The 12,713-nt window shown below is 47.9% G+C and overlaps 1 protein-coding gene across 5 annotated transcripts in view; it reads right to left on the bottom strand.

The window, feature by feature from the left end:
• The window catches only part of KDM5A (lysine demethylase 5A), a 610,286-nt gene that overhangs the window by 544,953 nt on the left and 52,620 nt on the right, over positions 1-12,713 (bottom strand). For all 5 annotated transcript variants that reach the window (XR_011202239.1, XM_069228130.1, XM_069228132.1 and 2 more), the window contains one exon: positions 975-1,063. Coding sequence is in view for 4 of the 5 variants with exons in the window: in XM_069228130.1 (XP_069084231.1) it covers positions 975-1,063 (89 nt within the window). In the remaining variant the exon portion in view is untranslated. The remainder of the gene's footprint in view (positions 1-974; positions 1,064-12,713) is intronic.

The raw sequence follows: 12,713 nt of genomic DNA, 5'->3' as shown, positions 1-12,713 counted from the left end.
TGGGGTTACTCCAGGCTACTTTGGTGGCTAAAGCTGCAGTTGGTGATGTCCCAGTACTAAGGTTCTAACTCCTATTGTGGCAGGATATGACACTGGCAAATCAACTACCTGCTTTCCCCTCAACACAGTTTGAGTTTGTCAGCTTCATGCCCTCGCAGATATAATACCCCCTCAATCACACTCCAGACCCCATGATGAGGTAGATGGCAATGGTGCTTAAGATGAATGTTGCCCCTGCCTCACCCTCACTGAGAACAGATTTTTCAGTTAAACACTTTAGTAACCAGATGCTGCACTCGTGACTCAATGTGTAGGAAGTTGAGTTAGTATTCACATCTTCCTCCATTTTCCTAAGTCCACGTGAGGATGATGGGGTTGCTGTGTTTGTTATCCTGGTAGTGTAAGCACTCTCCCAGACTAAACACTGGGCAGGGTAGTGTTGGTGCTTTGATGATCCTTTGCCTCCTCTTCCTCCAGATCTCCCCACAAGTAACTTCTGCTACTGCAGGTTGGTGGGGATATTATGAATGGCACACCTAACCAACTTCACTCCCTTCCAAGCTACCTTTAGAAATCAGCTGTGGCACCAGACTAGATGTTCCATTCTTCAGATTTCATTCTGAGGCTGCTAAGTTTGGTTCTGCAAACCTGACCTGTCTGTGCACTGGTCCCAAGAGTACATGTTGCTGGACACGGCATGGGGCAGCCCAATTACCTTGCTCCTCCCAGCCACCCTGCTATAATTGGTATTGCTATAACTGGTACAAGACATCAATTCTTTCCCAATGCCTACAAAGCAATACTATAAGTGGTGGTCAATGTATTTTGTGCCCTGCAGGCTTGCTGCTTCCGCTAACCCATGACAGCACAAGAGCACTTTAAAATATGAAACATTTAATCCATAAACAGAAAGTTAACCCTATTGCCTCGTCAATTTTTGTATACTGAATACGCTGTGGATTAATGTCACTTACAAAGCTCACAGATAAGGTCCCTTTGCGTTGTCTCATCTGCATTCCAAAAGCATCCAGTTTAGAGCCTTTCTGCTTTTTGGGGCTTTCATCTGATAAAAAACAATATATATTTTTACACACGATTTTTTTGATAATGGTTGACAATCTGAAAATATCTACAGTACAAATCAAAGACAGCACTAAAGAACAATGAAGTCACAAAATCCCTATGAATATGCATATTTAAAAGAACCCTAACAAACAACTTTAGGATCTCACTGCGCCTAACTGCTGATAAATGGGAAGATATTGTCCAGATTACCCACGTTTAACTGGAGATGATTATAAAGGTCATTCCAGGACAGCCAGATTACATTCCAATAATTTATTTGGTGTAGTTCTCAACAACTGGAAAATACAATACCCCTGTCTAAAGGACAAGATTTTATAGGACACGATTAGTGAAAGAAACATAGTTTTAGTTTGTGTGAGTTTACACAAACACTATCAGCAAATCATTGTACAAACGGCATAGCAAATTAAATAAATGAAAACCTGGAACACTGAATAATATTTAGTCCATAGTCCTGGCTATTACTTTGAAAATGTTCTGCTAAACAATCCAAATGTAACCTTTTCTCAGTCACCATTAGTAAAACCTAAATCAATGGAGGCAGTTATAGTTTCAGTTATGTGCATCCTTATACTTGACAATACTAACGCAGGTGCATTAGCGGACTGGGATCTTAGAAGCCTATACTGAAAATTCCAAAAGTGGTAACTCATCCAACTTCACATGTATGTGCCCCGATGAGTTAGTCTTTTCTAGAACTGCAAGTGGAAGCAGAACACTGAGTATTGGTCAAAAGAGAGGCTGTATGCTACAAAAGGGTATAGAAGATTTTTGAGAAGAGAAGACTCTTTAGTCACACTCCACAAGCAAAGATTGCTCAGCATTTATTACAATGAGGGGGAAACAAATCACAGCATGCAGCATACAAACTAGATACAAATATTCTGCAGGATAACCTGACCAAACTAGGGCAGTCTGTATTAGAGGGGTAGGATTTGCACAAAGCATGGGAAGTAGCTCAGGGAACTCCTCTACAAATTATATTGATGGTATGGTCTTCTGTAGGAAGCTGGCTAAAAAGACTACACCGTGCAGAGAGCCCAGTGGATCCCCAATCGGTTTGCAGAGGCAGAAGTAGAAAGGACTAATGCTCAATTTTGTGGTAGTGTGAGCGGGCAGTTAGGCTTATCAGAGGGTAATGTTACACGTTTGTTGAACTCACAAAGGCAATACATGAGACACACTCAAGGAATAAGTCAGAGACCAATTTAGAAAAATAATACTTCTGTTGATATATACTTTGAACCCAAGAACTTTGTTATAAGGTAAGTATGTTTTCAAGCATAAATACTTTTTAGTTTAAAACATCGACACAGTGCAATTTCAGAGTTCTTCAATGTACCTATGCAGGAAATCAATGTTCAGCAAATACACAGTTACCCGCCTCAGATTGGGTTGAGGGTGACGGGTGCAATGGTTGCCTGGAGATGTTGGTTTTCTCTCTCACCACAAGAACACAGGAGAGAGGAGACTGTGTGCAGAGCTGCCAGCAACTTGGGGAAGTCCAAGAGGGGTGAACCCACAATGGAGTCAGACGCAGGACAGCTGTGGAACCTTGCTGGCACAGTTGGTTTGCTCCAGCTCGAGTCGTGGACATCAGGTGCAGAAGTCACTTAGTGTGTGGGTCTTCTCTGTTCCGGAGTCTGCAGAGTCCTTTCTTGAGACTTTGTTGCAGAGCAGATCAGCTGCTGATGGGAGTCTGAGTGTAGGAAGTTGGCTCTGTATGTGCTATTTCAAAGTAAGGAATAGCCTGCACAGAGTCCAAGGGTTCCCCTTAGAGGTAAAATAGTGGTAAAAAGAGATAATACTAATGCTCTATTTTGTGGTAGTGTGGTCGAGCAGTAGGCTTATCCAAGGAGTAGTGTTAAGCATTTGTTGTACATACACATAGACAATAAATGAGGTACACACACTCAGAGACAAATCCAGCCAATAGGTTTTGTTATAGAAAAATATCTTTTCTTAGTTTATTTTAAGAACCACAGGTTCAAATTTAACATGTAATATCTTGTTTGAAAGGTATTGCAGGTAAGTACATTAGGAACTTTGAATCATTTCAATTGCATGTATACTTTTCAAGTTATTGACAAATAGCTATTTCAAAAGTGGACACTTAGTGCAATTTTCACAGTTCCTGGGGGAGGTAAGTTTTTGTTAGTTTTACCAGGTAAGTAAGACACTTACAGGGTTCAGTTCTTGGTCCAAGGTAGCCCACCGTTGGGGGTTCAGGGCAACCCCAAAGTCACCACACCAGCAGCTCAGGGCCGGTCAGGTGCAGAGTTCAAAGTGGTGCCCAAAACGCATAGGCTAGACTGGAGAGAAGGGGGTGCCCCGGTTCCGGTCTGCTTGCAGGTAAGTACCCGCGTCTTCGGAGGGCAGACCAGGGGGGTTTTGTAGGGCACCGGGGGGGACACAAGCCCACACAGAAATTTCACCCTCAGCAGTGCGGGGGCAGCCGGGTGCAGTGTAGAAACAAGCGTCGGGTTTGCAATGTTAGTCAATGAGAGATCAAGGGATCTCTTCAGCGCTGCAGGCAGGCAAGGGGGGGCTTCCTCGGGGAAACCTCCACTTGGGCAAGGGAGAGGGACTCCTGGGGGTCACTTCTGCAGTGAAAGTCCGGTCCTTCAGGTCCTGGGGGCTGCGGGTGCAGGGTCTTTTCCAGGCGTCGGGACTTAGGTTTCAGAGAGTCGCGGTCAGGGGAAGCCTCGGGATTCCCTCTGCAGGCGGCGCTGTGGGGGCTCAGGGGGGACAGGTTTTGGTACTCACAGTCGTAGAGTAGTCCGGGGGTCCTCCCTGAGGTGTTGGTTCTCCACCAGCCGAGTCGGGGTCGCCGGGTGCAGTGTTGCAAGTCTCACGCTTCTTGCGGGGAGTTGCAGGGTTCTTTAAAGCTGCTTCTTGAAACAAAGTTGCAGTCTTTTTGGAGCAGGTCCGCTGTCCTCGGGAGTTTCTTGTCGTCGTCGAAGCAGGGCAGTCCTCAGAGGATTCGGAGGTCGCTGGTCCCTTTGGAAGGCGTCGCTGGAGCAGAGTTCTTTGGAAGGCAGGAGACAGGCCGGTGAGTTTCTGGAGCCAAGGCAGTTGTTGTCTTCTGGTCTTCCTCTGCAGGGGTTTTCAGCTGGGCAGTCCTTCTTCTTGTAGTTGCAGGAATCTAATTTTCTAGGGTTCAGGGTAGCCCTTAAATACTAAATTTAAGGGCGTGTTTAGGTCTGGGGGGTTAGTAGCCAATGGCTACTAGCCCTGAGGGTGGGTACACCCTCTTTGTGCCTCCTCCCAAGGGGAGGGGGTCACAATCCTAACCCTATTGGGGGAATCCTCCATCTGCAAGATGGAGGATTTCTAAAAGTTAGAGTCACCTCAGCTCAGGACACCTTAGGGGCTGTCCTGACTGGCCAGTGACTCCTCCTTGTTGCTTTCTTTGTTCCCTCCAGCCTTGCCGCCAAAAGTGGGGGCCGTGGCCGGAGGGGGCGGGCAACTCCACTAAGCTGGAGTGCCCTGCTGGGCTGTGACAAAGGGGTGAGCCTTTGAGGCTCACCGCCAGGTGTTACAGCTCCTGCCTGGGGGAGGTGTTAGCATCTCCACCCAGTGCAGGCTTTGTTACTGGCCTCAGAGTGACAAAGGCACTCTCCCCATGGGGCCAGCAACATGTCTCTAGTGTGGCAGGCTGCTGGAACTAGTCAGCCTACACAGACAGTCGGTTAAGTTTCAGGGGGCACCTCTAAGGTGCCCTCTGGGGTGTATTTTGCAATAAAATGTACACTGGCATCAGTGTGCATTTATTGTGCTGAGAAGTTTGATACCAAACTTCCCAGTTTTCAGTGTAGCCATTATGGTGCTGTGGAGTTCGTGTTTGACAAACTCCCAGACCATATACTCTTATGGCTACCCTGCACTTACAATGTCTAAGGTTTTGTTTAGACACTGTAGGGGTACCATGCTCATGCACTGGTACCCTCACCTATGGTATAGTGCACCCTGCCTTAGGGCTGTAAGGCCTGCTAGAGGGGTGACTGACCTATACTTGCATAGGCAGTGAGAGGCTGGCATGGCACCCTGAGGGGAGTGCCATGTCGACTTACTCGTTTTGTTCTCACTAGCACACACAAGCTGGCAAGCAGTGTGTCTGTGCTGAGTGAGAGGTCTCCAGGGTGGCATAAGACATGCTGCAGCCCTTAGAGACCTTCCTTGGCATCAGGGCCCTTGGTACTAGAAGTACCAGTTACAAGGGACTTACCTGGATGCCAGGGTCTGCCAATTGTGGATACAAAAGTACAGGTTAGGGAAAGAACACTGGTGCTGGGGCCTGGTTAGCAGGCCTCAGCACACTTTCAATTCAAAACATAGCATCAGCAAAGGCAAAAAGTCAGGGGGCAACCATGCCAAGGAGGCATTTCCTTACACTGAGTCTTTGTGGAAGGCAGGCAGTCCTCCTGGGTTTCTGGAGGCTCAGCTGCAGGATGAGTCATCTTTTTGGGCAGAGTCCATCAAAGTCAGCAGGCAGGCTGGTGGGGCTGGTACCAGGTCACCTGCTGCTGCTTCTTTTTTTCCTCTGCAGGTGTGACTCCTCTGCGCCATCAGGATCTGAGTTCTAGAGTTGAGGGGTGCCACCTACATACTCAATTTAGGGGTGTTACAGGGAGTGCCAGATGGTAGCCAAGAGGCTGACCACCTTTAGGGTGACTACACTCTTTCTATGACCACTTCCTCTGGGAAGTCGGATAACCCTAACCCTAGTGGCCTAATTTCTTCCAAAATAAGATGGAGGAATTTAAAAAGTGGTATCCACTTCAGCTCGCCCACCTTAAGGATGGGACTGGGGCACACCTCCTAATCTGCCTAATTTTCCCACTTGTTCTGCTGCCAAAAGTTGGGTCAGGACAGGGGGGTCTGTCATCTCAGCCAACTGTAGAGACCTGGGTTGCATTACAAAGGTGGCTAGGCCTTTGAAGCTTCACTTTCTGGAATGTTCATCCTGCTTGGGTGAGGTGCCTAAACTCCCGCTCAGTGCAGACTTTTGTCTCTGGCCCTCAAGAGCGCTGGCTCCTACCTTGAGGGTCCAGAAACATGTCTAAGGTGGTTGAACCGGACAGGACCAGTAAGTCAACACACTAAGGTGTCCTATGGGTGCATTTATTAATAAATCCCTCACTAGCTTCAGGGAGGGTTTAATAATCGGTGATGTTTGATACCAAACATCTCTAGATTTAGAGAAGCCATCATGTAGCTGGGAAACCCGCAGTTACCAGTGTCAAGCACATGCATTTAAAATGGCTTCCCTGTTCACTTACTATGTCTAAGAATTGACAGAGACATAGCAGGGGCATATGTGCTCATGACTTACACATGGCACATGCAGTGGTAGGGGACCTAGCACATGGGGTTTGTGACGGGTTGTGTTTTCAATTTTGACCTGCACCAACACACGCATTCTGCAATGGAAGCACTGTGTGGTTTTCGTGAAGGGTCACTGGGGGTGGCACAACTTGCGATACATAGTTGACTAGGGCTGCCTCAAGCTCGAGAAGCACGCCCCCAACCTCGGGGTCATCATAAACAACAAACTAAGAATAAAAAAGCAGGTCAGCGCAGTCTCCACAACCTGCTTCCGCAACCTCTGCCTTCTACTCAAGATCTTCAAATGGCTCCCCACCGACATTAAACGCACCATCACTCCGGCCCTCATCACCAGCTGCCTAGACTGCGGCAAACCTCTTTACACAGGACTCCTAACACTACTTACCAAGAAATTCAAAATCATTCAGAATGCAGCAGCAAGGCTCATACTTGACCCCCCAAGACATATACACATACCCCCACACCTCAGGAACCTCCACTGGCTCCCGTTACACAACTGATGCCAATTCAAGCTGTTGACATTCTCCTACAAAGCACTACACAACCAAGGGACCCCATGCCTCAAACACCACCTGAACTTTCACCAACCTGCCAGAGACCTCTGATCCGTCTCACTCTACCACGCTCACACCCCCATGTCCACAAAAGCAACTGGGGAGAACACTTGTTCTCCTTCCTGACTGCAAAGACATGGAACACTTTCCCTCTCCACCTGAGGTCCTCTCCCTCCATTCTCAGAAAGAAGCTCAAGACCTGGCTCTTCGACTGAGTCATCTGGTTGACCCACGCAGCAACAGTGACTGGATACCCTCGCAGGTGAGAAGCGCGCTCCACAAACCTGATGATTGACTGATTGAACATGCAGTAATAGGTGCCCATTTCAAGTCGCCGAAGAGAGAGGCTAAGAAACTGTTGTGTGAAGGAGCACATCACGAAATGGCAATGAAAGTGCTTTTATCAATTAGATTCAACAGAGGCATAGAACTACTTGATGCACAGCTATATCACCTGGTTTTCCAACTTCTAAATGACTGGGGGTACTTGCAAACTGAGGAGCCATCAACTAGATTAGACAATCTGGCCACAGGGAGAAGTCTAACCTACAATTCTTTTACAAAGGGCAGGTGGAGAAGCAACCCTACCAGTGCTTGGGGCATGGAAGATTGCCACCAAACTAGTGGGTCTAAAAACATGTCAATATATGGAACACACTTATGGAGAAGGTAACTATTAAAAGAGAAAGCAAATCTGCATGGGTTGTGACAATGGGACCTTATTGGAATTTCAAAGCCAGAAGATATTGCAGGTGAATTAAGACGAATACACAACTGAGGGAGGAATACAACTTATCACGTATGCAGAAACCGTGCTGCATACAACTTTGATGTGCACTGGCATACAGTACAGGAGAACAGGTCTAAAACTTCCCACACAATTAGTCTAGAAAGTTGCAGGACAGTTTAGAAAGTCGATGGTGTAATGCTATCTGTATTTAACCACCGGCTCCATCTTGACCACTGAATCCATTTTGTGCTTAGCTTCAAATCCTGTCACATTGGTGGTGCAGGTATTTTTCCACGCACAGCTTGCTAAGGTATTTTTGCTTTTTCTCACTAGGAAAGGGAACATAACAGGGAAGAGAAATGAAAATAAGGATGTACCAGGCTGAGAATGTTTACGGTAGAGCAAAGTACAGCTCGTCTGGAAAATACACTGTGAGATCTGTGTTTTTTTCAACATTGACCTGGTACGGACAGCACTTAAATTTCACAACTTACTCAAAGGAAGGGGGGTTTCTAGAACTTTCTTCCTAAGTTGGTTTAAAGTATATAAGGTGGGGAAACTTGACAGCTACAAGAAGAAGGAACTCATCTCTGGGAATGGACGCATTGCCCAGAGAGTAATACCATCAGGGTTGTTCTCTCTCTTGTGTCGGTTGGCCAGGGTTCCACAACCTGAAGTTGACAGGCAAGAGGTGATGTCGAGTGAAGCCCCATGATGATGCATTTTTCATTCTTATTTCTAGCTTTGCGGTAAGCATGCATGAATATGTAGTCATTACACATATATATATATATATATATATATATATATATTATATTTATTATTGGTGTAGTGCATTTTCTTTGACCATTTATATTCTACTGTTGTGATTATGTTAGGAGTTGCATGTGTGTAGCTCACGTTATTATCTTATAACTTGGGAAGTGCCTTAATAAATTCATTACTCAGACTAAGAGTGCTGCATTCTTTGCATTCCTTTCACTTCGTTCCCTCTCGGTCTGAGGTAAAGCAGAACAGTTGGCAAGAGGTGCAGATATCTAAGTGCCTAGGTTTTTAACAAAAGGCTTCAGAATTGTTCAACAGTATGCACACCATCCTTAAGGAACTATGAAGGAACATCTTCCCGTCCAATTTCTTTGATGTTGGTAATATTCAGGTAACTGGTCTGTATGCTAGGGAAACACACTGAACAGGAATTCCACTATTTTCACTGTTGTGATTCATACATTTTAAAGAAAATGCAGTTGCTATAAAAAAAAAAAAGGACAGTGTAGGAAGTTGGCTCTGTATGTGCTATTTCAAAGTAAGGAATAGCATGCACAGAGTCCAAGGGTTCCCCTTAGAGGTAAAATAGTGGTAAAAATAGATAATACTAATGCTCTATTTTGTGGTAGTGTGGTCGAGCAGTAGGCTTATCCAAGGAGTAGTGTTAAGCATTTGTTGTACATACACATAGACAATAAATGAGGTACACACACTCAGAGACAAATCCAGCCAATAGGTTTTGTTATAGAAAAATATCTTTTCTTAGTTTATTTTAAGAACCACAGGTTCAAATTCTACATGTAATATCTCATTCGAAAGGTATTGCAGGTAAGTACTTTAGGAACTTCAAATCATCAAAATTGCATGTATACTTTTCAAGTTATTCACAAATAGCTGTTTTAAAAGTGGACACTTAGTGCAATTTTCACAGTTCCTAGGGGAGGTAAGTATTTGTTAGGTTAACCAGGTAAGTAAGACACTTACAGGGCTTAGTTCTTGGTCCAAGGTAGCCCACCGTTGGGGGTTCAGAGCAACCCCAAAGTCACCACACCAGCAGCTCAGGGCTGGTCAGGTGCAGAGTTCAAAGTGGTGCCCAAAACACATAGGCTAGAATGGAGAGAAGGGGGTGCCCCGGTTCCGGTCTGCTTGCAGGTAAGTACCCGCGTCTTCGGAGGGCAGACCAGGGGGGTTTTGTAGGGCACCGGGGGGGACACAAGCCCACACAGAAATTTCACCCTCAGCAGCGCGGGGGCGGCCGGGTGCAGTGTAGAAACAAGCGTCGGGTTTTCAATGTTAGTCTATGAGAGATCTCGGGATCTCTTCAGCGCTGCAGGCAGGCAAGGGGGGGGGTTCCTCGGGGAAACCTCCACTTGGGCAAGGGAGAGGGGCTCCTGGGGGTCACTTCTCCAGTGAAAGTCCGGTCCTTCAGGTCCTGGGGGCTGCGGGTGCAGGGTCTCTCCCAGGCGTCGGGACTTTGGATTCAAAGAGTCGCGGTCAGGGGAAGCCTCGGGATTCCCTCTGCAGGCGGCGCTGTGGGGGCTCAGGGGGGACAGGTTTTGGTACTCACAGTATCAGAGTAGTCCTGGGGTCCCTCCTGAGGTGTTGGATCTCCACCAGCCGAGTCGGGGTCGCCGGGTGCAGTGTTGCAAGTCTCACGCTTCTTGCGGGGAGCTTGCAGGGTTCTTTAAAGCTGCTGGAAACAAAGTGCAGCTTTTCTTGGAGCAGGTCCGCTGTCCTCGGGAGTTTCTTGTCTTTTCGAAGCAGGGGCAGTCCTCAGAGGATGTCGAGGTCGCTGGTCCCTTTGGAAGGCGTCGCTGGAGCAGGATCTTTGGAAGGCAGGAGACAGGGCGGTGAGTTTCTGGAGCCAAGGCAGTTGTCGTCTTCTGGTCTTCCTCTGCAGGGGTTTTCAGCTAGGCAGTCCTTCTTCTTGTAGTTGCAGGAATCTAATTTTCTAGGGTTCAGGGTAGCCCTTAAATACTAAATTTAAGGGCGTGTTTAGGTCTGGGGGGTTAGTAGCCAATGGCTACTAGCCCTGAGGGTGGGTACACCCTCTTTGTGCCTCCTCCCAAGGGGAGGGGGTCACAATCCTAACCCTATTGGGGGAATCCTCCATCTGCAAGATGGAGGATTTCTAAAAGTTAGAGTCACTTCAGCTCAGGACACCTTAGGGGCTGTCCTGACTGGCCAGTGACTCCTCCTTGTTGCTTTCTTTGTTCCCTCCAGCCTTGCCGCCAAAAGTGGGGGCCGTGGCCGAAGGGGGCGGGCAACTCCACTAAGCTGGAGTGCCCTGCTGGGCTGTGACAAAGGGGTGAGCCTTTGAGGCTCACCGCCAGGTGTTACAGCTCCTGCCTGGGGGAGGTGTTAGCATCTCCACCCAGTGCAGGCTTTGTTACTGGCCTCAGAGTGACAAAGGCACTCTCCCCATGGGGCCAGCAACATGTCTCTGGTGTGGCAGGCTGCTGGAACTAGTCAGCCTACACAGACAGTCGGTTAAGTTTCAGGGGGCACCTCTAAGGTGCCCTCTGTGGTGTATTTTACAATAAAATGTACACTGGCATCAGTGTGCATTTATTGTGCTGAGAAGTTTGATACCAAACTTCCCAGTTTTCAGTGTAGCCATTATGGTGCTGTGGAGTTCGTGTTTGACAGACTCCCAGACCATATACTCTTATGGCTACCCTGCACTTACAATGTCTAAGGTTTTGTTTAGACACTGTAGGGGTACCATGCTCATGCACTGGTACCCTCACCTATGGTATAGTGCACCCTGCCTTAGGGCTGTAAGGCCTGCTAGAGGGGTGTCTTACCTATACTGCATAGGCAGTGAGAGGCTGGCATGGCACCCTGAGGGGAGTGCCATGTCGACTTACTCGTTTTGTCCTCACTAGCACACACAAGCTGGCAAGCAGTGTGTCTGTGCTGAGTGAGAGGTCTCCAGGGTGGCATAAGACATGCTGCAGCCCTTAGAGACCTTCCTTGGCATCAGGGCCCTTGGTACTAGAAGTACCAGTTACAAGGGACTTATCTGGATGCCAGGGTCTGCCAATTGTGGATACAAAAGTACAGGTTAGGGAAAGAACACTGGTGCTGGGGCCTGGTTAGCAGGCCTCAGCACACTTTCAATTGTAAACATAGCATCAGCAAAGGCAAAAAGTCAGGGGGCAACCATGCCAAGGAGGCATTTCCTTACAGACAGTCAAAGAAACGTGGCACAAAAGACAGTGGGGATGGAGATAAAGTAATGGGTCCTCTTCTTCTGGCATACTGTGCACTAGGGAAGGAGGGAGCATGGTAAGAGAGGAGCACCTGCATGTTGATGATTAGGAAGCCTATAATTCAGTAATCTGAGGAATGATATGGTCAGCAACCGAGAAATCAGGAAGCTGAGCACTGGGAATCAGCGAGACCGGGCAATTAGTGATCCGTGGAGTCATAAAGCAAGGACATTAGGCAACCCAAGGAACCAAACAGCAAGGATTATCCGTGACCTGAAACATCACAGAGCAGGCAATTTCAGTGACTGGTGTTGAGGGAACTAGCAATGGAACGGGGGTAGGATGGGTGAATAGAGCAAGCTTTTCATTGTTAATGGGTGGCATCACGTTGGAAGGGAGAGTGGTCGATATGTAGGGTGTGTGTAAAAAAGAAAATAAAGTGCTATGACAGTCATCGGCATCTGTCTCACAGTAGTATTTTTTGTTGTGATGGGGCAACCAACGACAATGGAAAGGGTGTGGGAAGCAACGACAACAGGGAGAGAAGGAGGGGTTGATGCATGCCAAAGTTTTTTTAAAAAGCACTATGACAAGGCCAATGGGACTGTGGGTGGGGGAAAGCAACAACACCGACAGCAGTTGGGGGCAAGCAACAACACCGACAGCGGGTGGGGGCAAGCAACAACACCGACAGCGGGTGGGGGCAAGCAACAACACCGACAGCGGGTGGGGGCAAGCAACAACACCGACAGCGGGTGGGGGCAAGCAACAACACCGACAGCGGGTGGGGGCAAGCAACAACACCGACAGCGGGTGGGGGCAAGCAACAACACCGACAGCGGGTGGGGGCAAGCAACAACACCGACAGCGGGTGGGGGCAAGCAACAACACCGACAGCGGGTGGGGGCAAGCAAAAACACCGACAGCGGGTGGTGGCAAGCAAAAACACCGACAGCGGGTGGGGGCAAGCAAAAACACCGACAGCGGGTGGGGGCAAGCAACAACACCGACAGA

The sequence above is a fragment of the Pleurodeles waltl genome, chromosome 4_1 (genome assembly GCF_031143425.1).
Source record: "Pleurodeles waltl isolate 20211129_DDA chromosome 4_1, aPleWal1.hap1.20221129, whole genome shotgun sequence".
Lineage (NCBI taxonomy): Eukaryota > Metazoa > Chordata > Amphibia > Caudata > Salamandridae > Pleurodeles > Pleurodeles waltl.
This window is presented reverse-complemented; position numbering and strand designations above follow the sequence as displayed.